General features: G+C 41.1%; 1 protein-coding gene across 2 annotated transcripts in view; it reads right to left on the bottom strand.

Moving 5' to 3' along the window:
• Positions 1–3,098: 3,098 nt before the first annotated feature.
• The window catches only part of ptgfrnb (prostaglandin F2 receptor inhibitor b), a 91,671-nt gene continuing 74,918 nt past the window's right edge, over positions 3,099–19,851 (bottom strand). Inside the window, exons 12-15 of one of the 2 annotated variants that reach the window (XM_085149991.1) lie at positions 7,345–7,531; positions 7,126–7,244; positions 6,963–7,013; positions 3,099–4,903 (exon numbers count right to left, since the gene is read on the bottom strand). In XM_085149991.1, coding sequence (XP_085006117.1) covers positions 4,791–4,903; positions 6,963–7,013; positions 7,126–7,244; positions 7,345–7,531 — 470 coding nt within the window. In that variant the 3' untranslated portion in view covers positions 3,099–4,790. Of the gene's footprint in view, positions 4,904–6,962; positions 7,014–7,125; positions 7,245–7,344; positions 7,532–7,764; positions 19,839–19,851 lie in introns of those variants that run through there. The other variant, XR_014872183.1, reaches the window with a different exon arrangement.

Here is a 19,851-nt window from a genome sequence, read left to right as displayed (position 1 = left end):
AAACAGATGAATCCCATACGGCTAACAAGGCGATTGGAGACGCACAAAGAACAACATGGAGGGAAGAGGGAGAGATATAGCCGTGGTGTAATGTTGAATTATAAAACATTTATTCTGCTAGAAGTTTTTAAAGTTGCCTTTTTGTTTTTTTTTAAACCATGTTTTTGGGAGCACAGAAAAATCTGATTGATGGCTTGCCCACAGACGGAAAAGAAAACTAAATTGGCCCACATTTGTCACAAAGCTCGTAGCGGGAACGCTGATCACGACCACATCAGATCCTCTGGAAAGAATTCAGCAGCCATTTAAAAGAAAGAGGGTAAATGTGGGCCAGCCAGGGACAACTGCAGGAAGTGTTGGCTTATTCATACACAATAAATCAACTCCAGCATGCAGCAACAGACGATACAAACACTGAAATGCGAGAAGCTTTAGGAAGAGGCACTCGCTGATCAAGAAGGTGGTTCTCCGTTGGGTTACTCATCCAGTTCTGTACTCAAGTCTCTGTTCAAGCAGCCAGACTTTGTTGTTATTATTGAAAAATGATCTTGAGCAATAGTTTCTGAGGCTTTCTGAAGGTTTTCTTGGAAACTGGCTGATTTTTCACTCATTTTCAATGCAGTCCCTCTATCCAACCACAAACTTGGATAGAAAACATTCGAACACCATCAGTCATTGATTGGCCTCCACAGAGCCTGGACCTCGACATTATTGGAGCAGTGTGGGATCATGTTGGCAGAGAACAAAAGGCACAAACATCCAAAGAGCTTTGAATGTCCCTCAAGAAGCCAGGAGAACTATTCCTGAAGACTACTTAAATAAAGCTGCCGGAGAGAGTTCAGACTGTGCAGAAGAATAAAGGTGGTCACACCAAATATTGACCGACTCCGTTTGTGCCTTACATACTGTATTTCCATGTACGTTTACATATTTCAACTCCCATTTCCTTGGCAAAACATACAAGTATATATCATAAACATAATCTATATCCATATACCATAAGAAGAAGGGCACAAAACTTTTGCATAGTACCATATTTATGAATTAATAGCTTATAATGGCAAACTCACTTCTTAGATGAATATTTAATTGAATGGTGGGAAACAGGGGACTGTAACTGACAACATCCAAATGATGGTCGATTTTCCATTTGACAGACTGAGTCACTGTAGTGTCATTTACAGGTGAGCCGCTCATGCTCTGCTTTTGTCTGAGTTTCAGACACACAGAAACAACCATATTTTGCCAATATACACCCAACACTGCATCTGATTGGCAGTGACTCAGACTTTTTCTTCTCTTTTTTGTCCAGCCAGTGACAGAAAATGTATCCAATGCCAATGTGCCAAAACCGTAGGTTTAATGGCCACTTAAGACTGCTTCCAACAAATAGCTGATCGTCCAGACTCCCATGTTAAAATGCCATTTTTCCAGCATTAAAAACCGTTTTGGCTCCAATGGATAGTTCCCCCCCCCCCCTCGTAAACAACTTTCATTGGGGTTAAACCTTAAAATAGTCATGATAGTCATGTCTGTGCTCATAAAGAGCTTGAGTGAAGACAAGGGTAGCCTAGGTGACAGACGGAACTGACCAATACTGAAATCATCCTCATGAAGCACCACACAATAAAATGAGACGATACAGAAACAACTGTCAGAATGAATACATCTTACAAATCTGTTTATTAAAAAACATCATCATGAGTCATCATACTAATTGCAATAAAATGACAAAATAAAACGACACCGGGGAGGTCTTGCAGTGATGTAATCACATGATCAGGGATGTGTACTGATGCTACTTTTCTTGTTTAGGTCTTGTTTACTGGCACAGAGCGATATTGTTTACCTGTGAATGTGTAGGTGTGTGTATGTTAATGATAGTGGAAGAACCTGTTCTGAATACTGCACCAGTATAATCATGGAGAGGATTTAAGGAACCACACTGGAAGTTTCTGAAATAACCAGCCTCCTTAAGCCAAGCCAAAACACTCAGCAGTGTTTTTCTAATCCAGGGAAGATGCATGTGGAAATGATGCAGACCACTGGTTTCAGTTTCAGTTAAAAGAAAAAATGTGATATGAAAACATTAACTCAAACACGGTGATGGGCATCTGTTTATTGTGACTGGATAATGGCTTCGCACTGGCTGCCTGAGTTAACGGTGTTTTAGTTCTGATTAAGAGTGAATAATAGAAGTTTAGCTTTCTGGGAGCTGTGACCCGACTACAGCCTCATATTGCTCGTAAAGTTGCTTAAAACTCTCGTTAAAACACATCAAACAAAGCCTGATTCAACCCCCGCCAGTTCAGGAGAAAACTGGCTGGTACATCATGCTAAAAACCCAACAGGCCCACTTGGATCCTGCTGGGTTCGGACACAAACTTCCTCATTTTCTGTGTGTGTGGTTGTTTCAAGTATGTGTGTGTTCGCACAGCAGTCGACACGACACACCCGTCATTGCAAGTTCATTCACTTGCGATAAAAACTCCACAGAGACTAAACAGATGTCAGCTGATGCGAGTTGGACACAGCTAACTTTGCCAGTTGGCCGATTATTGCAGATTATTGCAGATTTCTTTTGTTGTTGTTTTATAGAAATACATTTTAGAGTTTTATCAAGCAGGTGCAAGGAAAACAGCAGGACTGTTGAAAAAGCAGAACCTAAACATATCAAAGGAAAAATAATGCACGCGTTGGTTGTTGACACGTCTTGAACAACTGGAAGTTTACTGGTCAGTTTTTTAGCTACACTGTAGCTTGTTCATGGTGTGTAAAGGAACCACAAACAGCGTAAAACATGGATGTAGCTGTTAGCTGTCCGTTTGGAAAAAGTGCCTTAAACCTGCATTCTATCTGAAGGCCACCAGATGGCGATAGATGTAGCTGCAAAATTGATTAATTAAAATTTAAAAATTATATTTTGTAACTTCTGGTCATGCTGTGTTTCATGGAACATTATCTGTGGAATGAACCACACGTCTCTTAGCTAATATGTTGCCACTCCCAAGCTGTTAGCCAATAAGGGTACAGGTTCACAGTTGGCCCCACCCTTCTTTGTCGCAACTATTTTTTTTGCAGTTTATTTTATTTATTTATTTTTGCAATGAACACAGCAACAGTGGAAATGCTCATCTCAAGGCTTCAAAATGGGATTCCAGAAACCAGTGGATGACATAGTAGCTACGTCCATCTTTTATATTGTTTGTGAGGAGAGCTGCTATCCTAGCTAAACCAAAAGTGACATAAAATGCTTAGCAACAATATCAGAGTCTCATTTATGTTGGTTATGCACAATGGTTGGAAATGTTAAATATAGAGGGAAGAGTAAGTTCTTTCAGAGCAAACTGCTTCACTTCTGAACAAGCTAGGCTAGCATTTCCCCTCCTTTAGCTTTTACGCTAAGCTAACCAAGCTAAGCACATTTCCCAAGTTATTCGACTATTCCTTTTATACCCAAAGCTAAGAAACATGCATCACTTTATTGAAAACTTCAAACCATGGAAGAAACCAAGTTCCTTACATCACCCAAACTATTTTTTTCCATTTTGTTCACAGTACGAACAAACTGGAGTCTGCCATAGCGAGGTGACAGCTAGCTTTTCAGATCTAGATGTAGGAAGCTTTGATGTGATCAAAATGTAACCGTGGGGGAGAAAAAAAACGCCTTGTGTTACTCATGAATGACATCATACTGTTATTACAAAACAGTACATGCAACTCTTTGTCTCACACACTGTAGCACAGCACTCACACAGTGTACGAAACACACACAAGACCCGGGCAAAAATAACAGCTGGATACATTTTTGAATATTTATAAAAGAAGAGTGCTTGCTGTTGCCGCTTTGAGCAGCAGTTCAAGTGTTGATGTGGCAATACGAACCAAGCACGCCTCCATTAGTTCAAAATATTGGCACCATGTACAGTATATCTCACACACAAACACACTGCATATCTCTGTGTAAAGCTTAAAAATGTCTCATTTTTTTTAAAATCTCTGAATTTTCAAAAAACTAGAGTTGAGAATAAGGTAAATATAGTCCAGGTGTTAAGGTGGGAATACTTTGGGGTGGTAGCGCAATGCCAGAACACCTTCAGCAGATGTTTCCCATGTGACTTAAGTAGGGATATATTATGTCTTTTAATCTTGTGCAGATTCATATTAAGTAATGGCACTCCAGTCTCGCCAACCCCAAAGAACCCATGAATTTTACGTGCTTCCCAAGAAGAGATTATAGTGGGATTCACTGGTACGTTGCTTACTGGTTGCCTTGGCATCAGGATAAGTAAAAAAAAAGAAAACCTAAAAAAGCATTTAGTCAGGCCTGAGCACTTCATTTGTTATCCCTAGTGGTTATAGAGGCAGCAGATCTGTTTACTGATCCCTTATTCCCAAGTGGCAGTGATGTCTCAGAAGTCTCCTGTTCCTCGGATATTAAGCTCTGGATCCCTCAGAGCTTCTTGTACGGCGGTGGTGTCGGCAGGGCACAAATTTATCTGCATAAAATTCTCTAGAAGTGCCACAAGATTTCTTCATAGAAACAGAAGTCTGAAAGGCTATTTTTTCCCATTGGTGAGCGTGAAAGTCCCCTGCTCCTACACTGCAGAGTTGAAAAAACACAACAGTCCTGAGCACCTTTTAAAGCACTGCGAAAATGCGTTTTAATCCCAACGCCCGTCGCCCGGGAACAACTGGGTGTCCCAGAAATCGTCTGTGGGCGTGTGTCTGTTATGCGTGTGGTGCTTCCTGTGAGCGCTGCAGTGTGAGGGCGCGGGGGAAAGTGTTTGTCAGTCCATCTCCAGGTCCATGAGTTTGTTGCGTGAGCGTGGAAGGTGTGCGCTGTTGCGGCAGCAGCACTGGGCGCAAACCAGACCCAGGACCAGAGAGAAGAGGCCGACACCTGGAAAAACCAGAACAGGCACCATGTTACCAACACCAATAAAACCATTGCAATCCAACGAATCTCAATGCTACCATTTCTACTGATGAATTTAATACTAATTAATTTAAAACAATAAAAGCTAATAACTTTAGCAACCTTCTAAAAACAGTGTCTTTAATGTTTTGGCCCTGTTCAGTGGCTAATATTAGTCTTCACACACTTCAAATTTACAGAACAATAAGGTACTTTTGGTTGCTCCTTTATTTCACAAGGTACTGACTGATTTGCTACACATTTTATACCCTTTTTAAGTCCTTCCGGACACAGACTTCCCATTTATCCAGGTTTGAGTTTGGCCATTGAACAGGGACCTTTTGCATGCAACGTCAATGCGATAACCGCTAAACCACAGCCCTGTACAAATCTGACAAAAGAATTTCTTGGCCAGTGCTGGGAAAAGGGACCGACTTCCGGAGGTAGAGAGCACATGACAGATAGCTTTAACTCTGATTAAGGTCTCATTACTCCAATCTTCTCTTGTCTGTTTAAGGCACTGGTTCAAGCGCCTAAAAGTTGACATGCAGGGATTCCCTCGTCTCCAGCTCCTGTGGCACCGAGAAGACTACGGCTAAGTCAGGACTATAATCACTTCTGTGGCAATGCTGCTGCTAGCATTGCTGCAACAATCACTAATAAAAACACAGATTTTTATGTGAAGAGCAAACACAAAAGCCCATCCTTGCTTTCCAAAATCCCCATCAGTGCTAATTAAGGCAAATTAAATTGTACTCTACTGACTATTTTCATTAAACTCTTGTCTGCAGTGCACGGACAACGCCAGCTATCAGAAATGTGTCCTAAATAGAGACGAACACCGTCAGCAAGCGAAGTGCAGTGCAGCACAAAAGAAAACACAAAAGAGAGTCTGTCGGCCAGCACTTTTAGCAAGGACGCCCTCGCTGACAGCAAGCATCAGTGAGCCGAGCTTTTCTCACTTTCCAGAGACGTTTTTCTGCTGCGCTTGGCTAAATTTAACATTTTCTTCATGCTAAGTCATCATTTTAGTTAGCTCTCTTTCAGAATCAAACAACAACAGCTTGTCATTCAGCACTGCAACAGCAACACAACTTTCATAAATGTCTACACACAATCCTATACACATAACACAAGAGGACGCTTTATAGAACAGTACAGGAGAACAAGGAAACCAGAAAGCTGTGATGTACTGTTTAGGTGCACAGCTGTCAAAGTCGAAGAAATACCGACTTGCACTCAGGAGTTGGTGATTTCTGCGTTTTTCCTCGTTTTCTGGCATAAACATACTGTCACAACAGTGGTTACTCATACTCAACACAAGCAAAGTGTAGAAGTAATTCCCATGGGCTAAAAGGCCAGGCTTTAGACTGGTCTAAACACCATTTCAGACATTTTTTTCTACTTTTGGCTCTCAATGATATCATAGAGAGTGGCCTTCTGTTTGCAAAGGGTAGCCAATCAGAAGAAGGTTATCTTAAAAGAAGGCCAAATGTCACTAAAACACCTTGCTTTAGACAGGATGAATTGAGGTGCTGCACCAGGGCTTGGTATAAAATACACAAGGATTATTTTCTACTGTGAATCAAAGCTTCTCTGCTTGAGTCACAAATTTAAAAAAACGTTTCCAGTGCTACGCCTCAGCTTTCTAGAAGATGTAGTGACCCCCCAGGTCTTGAGATCATCTTGAGGTCAAGGTCACTGGGACTCAAACTCGTCCGAGCCTTTTAAGAGATGCATCTATGGTATCAATTTGAATATCCTACGTCGCCTCATTCTTGAATTATCGCACAAACTTGGGTGTCCACGTTGCCTGTGACCTGACAACAATACCCCATCAGCTTTTTGCGGCCGAGGGGTAAAAAGTACAAGCTCACTTAGAGGACTTGGAGATAATCAGGCATTACTGTGGAAAAATTAATCCATAATTAAATCTTAAATCCCTAAAAATATGTCATCTAGATGAAAGAAAAGGATATAGACAATTAAAGATTGCCTAAAGCAAAGTCTCTGAAGTACAACAAACATATAATGACTATATTACCCAGTGAGGCCGATGCACCATATAAGAGCGGTAACTTTAGGGAGTCCCAAACTGCAGAAGGAGAGAGGAAACAAGGGAATCGGTGTTACGTATAACAAAATAATGCACATATATCACAGACTTTTATGTTTAAATGTGTAACTGCGTGTCTTTTGCACCACACCTGCAAATTTGACAGCGAGGAAGACTTTGGATGATGTCAGCTCTTGAGCTTCTGTCCAGGCTCCCGTTGAGGCCGACAGGTACCAGGGAGTGACGGAGCAGAAATACTCCCCGCTGTCACTGGAAACCACAGAGGAAGTTGTGATGACGGTCATGGTGTTTGTGCGAGTCTCTCAGCCGAAAAGGGATTAAACAGACAAATCATTCGTTTGCACCTCACCTGTCCTGAGTGCCAAATATGTTGAGCAGGTAGGTGTGTGTGTCTTTGCGCTCTATTGTAACGTCGCTGGATGAATTGCGGTTGATTTTTCTCACAACGCCAAAGCGGTCAACGCTGGCCACCTGGACCGACGCGGGTCCGCCGCGCAGCCGGGTGAAAAACCATTTCACCTCGTACGCCAGGTCGTCTGAGAGACACACAGAGACAAGTTTAAGTGAAGCTGTGATGGACTTTTAAGATGTTTAGAGTGGTGATGATTTTAACTAATAGACATCATTATATACGTTTTTTAGTATCTAAATAGTCTTGATGCAGTCTCAATCATCCAAGTAAATCCCAAAAGGTTGATTCTGTTCATCTGGATGCAGCGTTTTCTGAAAACGCTGCATCCAGATGAACAGAATCAACCTTTTGGGATTGTAAATAGTTGAAGATACAAAATACAAACTTAAGGATAAAACCAGGTTCAAAGATCTTCATTTTCTGGCATATTAGATCCAAAAGTTCTGTGCATTAGATTCAACCCCCCGCCTGTGTGTAAATATATTCAAACTACAGACAGAAGAAAATATACAAATTAGATATTAACTAATCATTCATACATATATTATTGCAGTGCATCCATTGGACATACATATATATGTCCAATGGGAAATGAAGTCAAATAAAAACCAAAATGTGTTTTTTAACCATTTTATTTCCATGAAACTTGAAGGAGATAATGTGGAAATAAATATGCTTTTGCCTGTAGTTTCTGACATTCAATAACTGCACTATTAGCTCAGTGTTGAAGCTCTGAACACGTTTAAAACCACTTTTTTTAACCTATGCTGAAATTTGTGTAACTCGTTTGGTCTGTTTAGACACAGCTGGACTGCCAAACAAGGCTAAACCCACTATGGACACAGTGTTACGGCCCTAGCAGGGCCTCCTCCTGAAGGTGCCTGTGTGGGCGTGTCCCACCACCTCTTCTGCCTGAGGTGCCACCTTTCCCTTTTGTGCAGCCGACTCTCGTCAGTAATCAAGGAGATTTAAGCCCAGGGAAAGGTGAGCTCTGGGCCAGAGTGCCATTAGTGTGGTTGCAGATAGTGAGCTGTGTGTTTGTGTGGTTGCAGATAGTGAGCTGCTCTCTTTCTTTTTGACTTACTTTTTACTTTATTGACCACCGCTTGAGTTGTGTTTGTGTTTCTTAAAGTTGAGCTACTTTAATAAAACTATTTAATTTAACCCTTTTGCCTCCTTGACTCTTTTTTCTGACCCGGACACTTTTTGTTACTTCCCCCCCTCATCGCCTGGACCCTTTTAGGGGAACGTAACACACACTTTGTACAACCTGAAACACAGATCAGTATTATACAGGTTTTCTTTGGTGCTAATGTTTCAGTGAGAACTTCCATTCAATACAAAACTGAGCGTTTCTTTAACAATATCCGCACGTCGTGTTAACGTGCTTACACCAACCAATCCCATCGTCTCTCAAATACCTTCAACCTCAACCTTACAAACTACAAAAGACAGCTCAAAGGCAAAATACTGAATGTGCCAGTTAATAAAGAACATTAGAAGCGCCATTAAAAGATAGCGTTACTGCAGCGATGTGACATATTTGAAGCCAGTAAGAGATCAAGCGTAAACCAACGAGCTGTTTAGGAGAACAAAGTCGCTTTATTTGACAGAAGAGTTAGAGGAGGCACGACAGCTGAAGTGTGTGTTACTGCCGCTGATCACGACACCCCAGCTCAGTTTTAAGTATTTCTTTAAGCCTTTAAGTCACTAACGCTGGCTAACATCGACTTTAACCAGCCTAACACTTGCAGAGAAGCGCTACTGTACCCACTTCATTGTAGAAACGGAGTGTTTTTTGAGGTCCAGCGCAGCCCTAATTTCACTACGATAACAAACAGAAGAGAGGAGGAAATCTAGAAAGCAGAATAAATCCATTATCACCACATTATAAACGCCGGCGTTCCTTTTCCCACATTAAGATAAAAAGACAGGGAGACGGACACGCATCATAAAAGGGCGACAGCGATGACAAAAGAAATAAAAACGGGGACGAGAGTTTGATAGAATTCGTGATAATAGATGCAATCTTTGGAAAAGGGGGCGAGCGAGCTAATTATTTCAGAGAGAGCGAGAGAGAGAGGGAGGGAGAGAAGGGGAGAGAGAGCGAGCGTGAGAGACAGAAGCACAAACTAGTCATTAGTCTGTCAGAGAGAGAGAGCGAGCGAGACTATTAGCACTCTACCTCCCACACACACACACACACACACACACACTGAAGCACAATAAAAACCCCATGGAGTCTTAGTCATCCTCTGTCATTTAGGAGACAAATAGAGGATACAGATGAAAAAATAAAAGGAACATTTGAAGGGTAAAAAAAAAGAAAGAAAGAAAAAGATAAATGATGATGAAAAACAATTATGAAAAAAAAGAGTGAAAGAAACAGACATGGGGAGGAAGAAAGAGGTGGGGAGAATGGATGGAGCGAATATAATGAAGAGAAAAAAAAACTGAGAAGAGGAGTGAACTCAGCCAGAGCAGAGAAATGAATCACATCTCAATCCTCTCTCCCTCTCTTCCCTAATGGCTTTAATATTCAAGTGCTACATCATTAAAAATCAGTAGTAGCGTGAGCAGCAGCGGCGATAGTAATAACACCGACCTTGGTTTCAAGTTTAGCGCCCCCAGGTCTCAATATTGGTCATCACCTGAAAACTGTTTGCCCTGCTGTGTGTGACACTAGGCTGAAATTTCATTAAGTTTTGCTGTAGATAGTCAAGGTTTTGTGTGACTGAACGCCACACCGGAAGACGACCAGAGAGCCCCCCAAAAAGTACAGTATGTACAGTACAGCAAGACCAGAACATTTCAAAAATAACCTCGATTTAGCAGGAAATCTCATCACCCCTTCCAATAAACCACTTTTTGAAATTAACCTCCTAGGACCTGGCGTCCACATATGTGGACGTCACATTTTGGGTTATTTAGACCAAAATACTCAATTTTAAACGAATATCCTCATATGTGGCTCTGATTTTTCATGAAAACAAAAATAAGTCAATCATCTCAAATATCAAAGAGAAATTAAAAATGCATGCCGTGGAAGAGTTCGGGTCTTAGGAGGTTAAAGCAGCATTCAAAGACGAGCCCTAAAGCGTGTACCTTTTTCTTTCGAAGTTTTAGCTCCACTGACACCAAAATGTCACCTTATCCTACGCGTAGTCAGACTGATGTAAAGTTTTTGAGGCAAATGCTGCCGTTTATATTTTCATTAAAACATTTCTGACCATGTTCTGAAGAGCGGTCAGTACGGAAGAGACTAAAACCTGGATTCTTACTAATAACCATCAAGGTCAGACAGTGCGATGCACAGGGAAACTTCAAACATCCCAACAGCAACATCTCAGACTCTACAGACCTCAGTATGTTAAACGGCAAAGTTCTTGACGATACAATTAGAAGAAAGCTGAAAAAGTGTTTGTTAAAATGTAACAAAGTGTAGCAACCTACAGAAACCATTCTTTAGATAGAAACGTGGAGATGCTTGGACATATACACAAACACCTCATACCAACTGTCGGGCACGGTGGTGGAGGCGCGATGGTTTGGGCTTGTTCTGCACACCCTGCAGTCATTGTGTCGACCATGATTTCCTCTATATGTCAAATGTGAGGCCACCTGTCAGCTAAAGCTTGGCTTAAACTGATCGTGCAGCAGGTAAATGAAGTCCAGCAACAAATCTACAACAGAATGGCTGAAAAGTCCAGATCTGAACCCCGATCACATGCTGTGGGAGGACTCACAATCTTTCAAAGCAGAGTGGATCAAAACTCCTTCACCATGATGTGACTGACAAGGTCACACAGGAAATAAACACTTCATGTTATTTCTGCTAAAGGTGGTTCTACAAACTATTGAATAATGAGGGGCTGGTTCTGTATTAAGTCTTAGTTCTTATTAAATAAATAATAAAGTATAATATGTCATATGTTGTTGTTCATCTGAAGGTGAATTAACCTCATTTCACAGTCCGATTTATAAAACCTTAAAACGGACATAATCTGTACTTTCTTTTTAGCATGATTGTATCCGATCGTCCGATGGTCCAATTTAGAAATATTTTTAAGTGTAAGCTGCCTTTATTTGTCAAAACTGTATTGATTTATCGACATAAACCCAATAAAAATGACACTATTATCCATTTGTAAGCGCGTGTTTTTACGCACCGCTGTACAGCTTGATGAGCATCATCATTTTTCTGCCTCCGTATTCTCTGGATTTATTCTGCTTTTATGAACTTACAAATTCTACTTTAAACCTTCTTGAATGGTAACGCAACCACACTAAACATGCAGATTTTATTCATGAGAATTTAAATTTAATGCTGAAATAACAACAGCAGAACTTCAGCAAACTGCACTTTTATTCTGAGGTGCTGCTTTTCCAACAGCACAAGATTATAAGTCGCAGCGCGCTTCCTCCCCGGCCGTTCTCGCTCCAAAGTCTAAATCAATCACTTCCTGTTAGTGGAGAAGTGGACACACTGGACACTAGGATGTAATTTTGGCAAATCAACTCTACTGCTTCTCATTTAGAGAGAAGCCGCTTTTCTCGTGTGCAGAGCCTGATTTCAGTGGCGTTAGCCACATTTGTACTGGTTAAATTATCGTTATTGCGTAATATGCAGTTGTTTTATGTAAACAATGTGCAATAATGTGCAAATCATTTCGTTACAACTTTCAATTATCAGAAGAATCTTTGATATCAAGGTAAAGAAATCAGTTAAGATTTGGTCATTTTTAAAGCGTTAATGCGACGCTCACATAAAGTCATAAAGCTTCCCTTCACATTGTTCAATCTGACTCAATTGATGGCGGCGATGATGAAGGTGATGATGAAGATGCACTGAGACAGCCTAGTGGGAGGGCACTGATATTTTTGCACAAAGACAAGTAGCCGAGCGCTCCATCCAACCAAAGAGGAGGAAACAGGAGGTGACACGGCGGGTCGACTGACCTCACACACATCAGACACACACATCAGACACACACATCAGACACACACACACCCTCCAGACTCACTGACCAGAATTGACCGAAGACTTGCTCTCTGACATGGAGACAGGACCGAGTTACCCTGTAACCTCCTCAAGAAAGCTACGTCTCCTCAAAGCTGCTACAGCGCAGATAAAAAATGACAAAATTAAGGCTAAAATTATAATGTGACAATTTGATCTACTTGACTGTGACTTGTGCTGATGTTTAACAGGATAAATGATTAATCAAGAAAATAATCAAGCCGATTAACAGACGATCAGAATCAGTCCTTCCTTCCTCACTTCTGCCCCTCCTATTAAAAAAAGTTAATGACAAAGAGTTACAGCTAATCAAACTTTAAAGACAACATCACATTTCTTCAAGTTTATTCCAGGACACTTTAGGATGGTCGTACCCGTTTTGCCCCAATAAAACTTTCACCGCTAACAGAAGGGTTGTAACTATTTACGAACAATCACCACCATCACATTAAGTGTTTCAAGCTGTTTTCCCCTCACAAACCTAATGGACCTCGAGGCTTGCCTAAAAGTAAGCCAATACTCCTCCGAGACTCAAGCACAGGCGCGGTGAAATACACCGAGGGCTGCTCCTCCAAACCTGATCCCCATATTAGGTCAGGGATCCCACCAGCACTGCTTCAGTCCAAAACATGGAAAGAGTTCCTGTGCAAGATGAATGATGAGTATGATATGAATGATGGTCTCCTGGGCGGTGGACTCAAAGTGACCTGAAGAATCACGCCCTGAGCTCAGAACTGGTTTAAATGAGGGAAAAGGAGTGAAAGAAAAGTTCAAATTAAGTTTTCTAGTTGTTTAGAGAAAAAAAAGTGGTCACTCATAATTTATAGAGCAGAGGACCCATCATGCTATTTACTGTATAAATAGTGTTACTCATCAGACACCTCTAAATGACTAGTTTCGAGCACTTTTCTCGAGTTGGATCTTTATGATGTCATCAAATGAGCTATAATAATGGGCTAATCTCAGGCACAGGCATATTTCATACAGAGACTTCAGCTTAAAGAGATTAAGAAGGTTTATTTTGCTGTTTCTTTTATTTCATTATATCCTGCTACAGTGGTAGGTGCTCCTATTAGAAATGTGTGGTTGTTGTTTTTAAATGTATCATTATTACTACATGTCAGATACACCAACTTTTAGTTTAACTTTTCAAAAGTGGTAGAATTTGGTTGGGTTACCATTTGATTGCTAATGTTTGTGTAAATCGTGCTATTGTATTGATAAATCCCAGAAATAAAGACTGCACACCCCAAGGAGCCACCTTGGTGATGGTATCTTGAAACTCCTATCTAAACACATGGGGGCAGATCCATGTATCACATTCAGAAAACACAACCACAAAAACTACGAAGCATGGAGCCACCAGACAGCTCTGATAACCAGAACACTGGTGACGCTGTAGCTCATCCAGCCCACGATCCACCGCAGTTCACAGGTTATTATAATGTGCGAAGCACAGAAAAAAAGGTGAGAAACTTCCCTGTCACTGGTTTGGCTGTTTTGCATAAACTAATGAGAATTAAAATCCACAGAGAACGACAAATATGACCTTGACCACAATATAATCAAGATCTATTAGGTGATCCTTGCATTTCAATAAAAGCTGACCAACACTCCAGGAAGGGTAGTTATTCTTGTGAACAATGGGCAGACAGGATGACAGACGCCTCTCTATAGCGTGACCACGTCAATCCTTTGACCGGATGATCTAAAAAGCGCAAAAACAGCCTGGGGATTTTAAAACATCCCCACCGCCTCAGCAAGTTCACACTCGCACTAGACATGTGCAAACACGATAATATAACTTAACCCTTTAAGACCTACCATAGAACCAAGTCCGCCAGAGCTTATATTATATTTTTACATGCTGTGGAGCCATTTTTGGGAGCATTTCAAGTTGCTATACATCAATACAACCGTTATAGCCCAAATTGTAATAATATGTCTGCATTAAGTGCATAGTAATTACATAAATTGCAAAAAAGTGCAATAAACTACAAAAAATCTGAAAATCGTTTTGTTTTTTAACATATATTTCTAATTAGAGAAATTTAAGAGGCTTATCCCTCAAAACTGTAAATACAAAAAAGTTGCACAAAATAGTTTCCCACCACAGGAAATTTATTTTGAGTGTCTTCATAGTTTTATTTTTGAAATACACCAATTTTTATATACTGCAGGAAAAACGAAAATAAATATTATAGTGCAAATTTGCACAAAAGCAGCATATGCATCAAAATAAACTATTTCCAGCAGTGCAATATGAGTCCTAAGCATCCCAGAAACCACACAGAAAGTCATAAAGTCAAACATAACTTTTAAAAACACAAGTATAGGCTCATGAGGCCCTGATGGTAAGAAACGACATTTCCGCGAAAATGACGTCACTTCCGGTTTCGGGCAGGTCATGGCGGACATGCGATAGCGTAGTGTAGGAAGTGTTACGAACAGCTGATCGGATCGGCAAAGCGTGTTTCTGGAATATTATGTTTTTGTTGCTGCAAGTGCTTTTTATGCAGTTTTTGCAAAGCTATATGTGGAAGGAAACTGTGACCGAGGACAAGCTGATGGCATAAGATGTAAGTACAACTCCTCCGGTTTCATATGCAAAAAAAATTATTGCGCTAGCTTACGTGGTTGCAGAGCTACCAGGATTTAAAAATAGTTACGCAAGACTGAGCGTGCTGCTCTGACCGGTTTTAAAGGGTTAATTACCAACTCAACTCAAAGTGCTGATACATTTGACGTGTCTGTGTCAACCCAACAGAGCACTAAACAAATGCCATGATAGTTCACGATGTAGCTTCAGTCACCCATTAAAGATGATTAGTACATTTGCTTCATCTTTACTATGATATCATGTAAATACGCCTGCCTGTCATGCAGCTCTGCTGTACCTGTGGGGACCAGGGAAACAGCGACAGCGACCATCTTTGCAGAAAATTCCCATGGGTTTCTATTCTTAGAGTGCCACCTTTCTCTCTTATGTCCTGGTTATATGTTCAACAAAGTGATTCCATTCAATGTTACTGTAATTTGTTGGCCAAACACACTTTTCCTTGAAAACCTGTGAGGAAAAGAGTAAAAATAGCACATTTCGGTATGTGAAAAGATTTTTAAAAAGACGTTAATCCACTGCATAATGACTACATCTATACTCTTATATAATGACATCATTTAAAAAGTGGCTAGCTGACAGTGAGAAGATAGGCATTTCTCTGACGCTGTGATAGCACCAGGTTACAGTCTGACATTGCCGTGAGTGATCAAAGACGCGCTTTGCATAATTCTGATGCATGAACTCCGGTTGCTTGTTTCAGCGACGACACCGCTACTCGAGGAACGGAGCTATAATTAGAAAGCCTCCGCTTTCTCAGTTAGCCTCCTTCCTTTATTCCTTTGTTCTTGATGGTGGAGCGGACGGAGAACGAGGGGAAGGAAGGAGGGAAGGAGGTAGGAAGAGAGGGGATTTAAAATACTTAGTGACTGAGAAGATTATTTTGTTTATTACACAGCCATAAATAAACGGCAGAAAAAGGCACTCGGAAATGTGAACGCATCTCAAGCTGTGCCTTTGGAGAGGACGCGGTATCACCAGAGAGAGAGGCCTCCACCCGCCCCCTCCTCACGAGAGGGGCTCGAGGAGTAACTGATCCCCCACTAGCAGGGTGACGCACAGCCTCTTGCCCACAGCTGTTCCTCCTCTGAATCGAGACCGCTGTCCAGACCTTCCTACCCCTCTTTTATGAACTCGTGAACTCTCTCAACAGTTACTTGACAAGCTTTAAACACTGCCTTTAAGCTTCCTGTGTACTACAAACAGAGCCAGCAGAAGAAACAGGGAAAAAAGAAGAAGAAGTGTGTGCTGCTACATAAGCACGTGCACAACTATTTCCATAATTTCACTGCATGTAAGCACGGCATCAAAAAAGAAGAAGAAAAAAAGAAGGCTGCTCTAACAGACTGTAAAATAAGCTAGTTTGTGTTTTTAATAAACAAAGATTTGGTCAAACTGTTAGCGATTAGGTAATGATCATCTGTAGGAAAAAAGCAGTAAGCGGCCCACGATGTATCATCTCAAAAGGGCTGCACAAAAGACGCTTAAAAAAAGAAAAAGTAAACTCTTTCTGGATTGTCAAACAGAATTTCAGCATCTCCCTTATGTCCTCGCGTTCCTTTCTTCACACAACTACTTCAATCACTTTTCATGTGTACAGAAGGAGGGAAAAAGCCTTTGAGTCGAGCTGGGCCTGAAGTGTGTGGCGTTATCTCCATTTGTACAGTCGCACTGAGACACAGTGAGACGCAGCCTATGACAGCCGGCTTCTTGTGCCAGGTAGTCTGCTTTCAGACGTGGTCAGACGATCTGGCTTATTTCAGGCGTACTGAACTCTTAACCCTTTACTGGGTTTCCTGTAAAGCTGGCAGCAAAGCTCTGTGGTGTCTCTGCGTCATCTTAAGAATTGCAAAGGGATTAGAAACACAAACTGTCTGATAGCATTGCCATCTGGTTTGAGGACACTGTCCTACCTCAAAAGGAAAAAACAAACATAAATGGACATCTGGGTGACCGGGTGAATAATGCCATGCACTGTAAAAGGGTATATTTGAACCCAAACCATGATCTATTATTGCAGCAGGCTGCTGCAGTTGTTTGTAGTTTGCATTGAAGATGTGAAGCACAGATGGAAACATTTGAGTCTTTTCTAACATGTTGCTTATTGCTAAAGCAAATTACTGCTAGGTGAGTCGATGGCAAGTGTTTGATAGCAAGTAGGTATTTTCCATGCAAACTATGGGAAACCGTGGCAACCTGCAAGTGACCAAAGTACTCACAAGTAGGTTTTAAATGCAACACCCTCTTTGTGACTGACAGCTAGCAACCTCCAGCTACTTCCTGTCAGCTGATTGGGGAGTACACATTTCCACAGCAACCAGAGGATGCGATGGCGATCATTGACCGTCTTCTTGGCCTGTTTAATTGAGGTCTCGGTAATGAGACTTGGACTCCACCCCCCTCGTTATGTGAGTGCAGTGCATGAAAATGGAAACTCATGTCAACTATGAGAGGAAAGAAAACAAATCAAACTGAAGCCATCATTTAATTGTAGCACTGATGATGCATTTTGATGAATATTGTTCCCTAAAGCAGTGTGTCAACAACCTTAAGGGGGTAAAAATAAGTCATATCTGAATTTCACTTATTAAATTTGAAGCTTTGCTCGAGTCTAAGCTATAAATCCATGCACTTTAATCTCTCAGGCCTGTGAGGTGACAGATCTCGAGGTTTAAAAAGGAATCTATTGATTAATAACATAAATGATTAGTCCAACACCACTACTGGTCCTTCTTTGCATGTTTAGGCTGCTTAATAATCTGATTTCATGCATTCTTGTTGTCACGTGAAGCTGACTTGGCTACACATTAGGCAGCTTTGGTGTGCAGTGACTGGTATGAGGAAAATCATATCTGATAGAGTGGAAGCAACGCCACTGATATCCTGGTGTATCAGGAAGTGTGTGATAAAAATGGTATCCAAATCCCAGCCTGAGTTTTGGTGCTGCAGCAGCTCCATTAAGCAAAGAAGGCTCTTCTGCTCTGTGATAGGATGGCAGAAACTAAACTACAGTGGATCTCTAATAGAATATCTGGCTCCTGTCTGAGCTAATAAAACGAAAATGGCTGTCGGTGGAAATGAAGACAGTCTGATTGGATTTCTCTGGATTAATCCCCTGAGAAGAGTCCAAGGCGTAAACTGCCCGAAACACACACACACACACACACACGAACACAAAAGACTGACGATTACCACCAGTGCATCTAATGAAACTGTGTGTGTGCGCTCTGCTCCATAAAGCAGGACAGCACTGGTAGAGTGGAATACTAAACACTATAAAAACACCATTTAGCTTCACAGAAACAAAGCCACTGGGAGGCTAAGTTTCCCTCGTTACTCGCTGCATGTTTAATAAGAACGCCAGTAAATGAAGGCAAATTGAACTTCTTATCTGACACACTGACATACAGCTGCCTTAAAACAAATGACCACACTGATATGGACTTTATAGGAAATATATTTTTAGATGTGTTATTGCTTTTAGATGTTTAAACTACAAAAGATAGATAAGCTGGGAAACCTACATTTATCCAGACTTCCATGAATTTACAGCACTATGCAAAAGCCATCCGTCATTTCCTTTTATTTGCTTAGAGGAGCCAGGCATTGTCTTTTTTTTAAATTGCTCTTGAACACTAGTTCTCCTGACTTTCTGAATGTTTTAACATTTTTTTGGATACCGACTGCATTTTCAGTCCCGTCCTTGCGCCTGACCAGTTTAAGAGAAATGCTTTTTTTCTTAAGCCAGTTCATACAGACCTATCAGTCATTCAAGCATTAAAAAGGCACTGAAGTAAAGGGATAAACCAGTAAAGTGTCTACTTACACAAAGCAAATAAATGTAAAGGTACAAGAGTGAGTGTCTACACGGTGGAGGCTCTGTTATGGTTTAGGCTAGACTTCAACCAGTGGTCTCCAACACCACTGGTTGAAGTGGTGTTCCATCAGTTTAGACACCACCTTGTCTAAACTGATGGAATTATGAAAGCATAGACTTAGAGCTTTTTATTGTCATTGCGCAGTTTCTTGCACAGCGAAATTGGGTAGCTGAACCACAAAGGTGCTAAAGTAAGAAGAAGAGAAATCAATATACAATGAAGGCGGAAATAAATAAATAATTAAATAAATAGAATAAAATAAAAAACTGTGTATATGTATACATATGTGAGTGGAACTATATACATGGTGTATGTGTAGGAAACATTGAAACAGACTGGGACCAAAATAATTGCACATGAGCCAAAAATCTTGCACAGAACATGGAAAGACTGAGATATTGCACATGATCAACAGCAGTGTCAGGGTGGATGTGTAGAGTCAGAATTAAGAGTTCTGACAGCCCACGGGAAGAAGCTGTTCTTTAGTCTGTTGGTTTTGCACCTGATGGATCTGAGCCTTTTTCCAGAGGGCAGGGTGTTGAAGAGGTGGTGGTTAGGATGGAGGTGGTCCTTTATAATTGCCCTGGCTCTGGAGAAACATCTTGAGCTGGCAATTAAGTCCAGGGAGGGGAGTGGACAGCCGATCACCTTCTCTGCAGTTCTGATGACACTCTGTAGTCTCGTTATGAGTTAATGCAGTACCATATGGAAAGAAGACTGACAACAGCTTCATTTTCCAGCATGACAATGATACCAGTGGAAACACCATTAGTCATGGATTGGCCTCCCCAGAGGCTGGACCTCCACATTATTGAAGCATAGTGAGATCATGTTGACAGAACAGAACAAAAGGCCGAAACATCCAAAGAAGAGCTTTGGATGTCCTTTGAGAAGCCTGGAGAACTATTCCTGAAGACTAGAGAACTATT

Source organism: Neolamprologus multifasciatus, chromosome 23 (assembly GCF_963576455.1).
Source record: "Neolamprologus multifasciatus chromosome 23, fNeoMul1.2, whole genome shotgun sequence".
Classification (NCBI taxonomy): domain Eukaryota; kingdom Metazoa; phylum Chordata; class Actinopteri; order Cichliformes; family Cichlidae; genus Neolamprologus; species Neolamprologus multifasciatus.
Note: the sequence above shows the minus strand (reverse complement) of the source record. Positions and strands in the feature narration are given on the sequence as shown.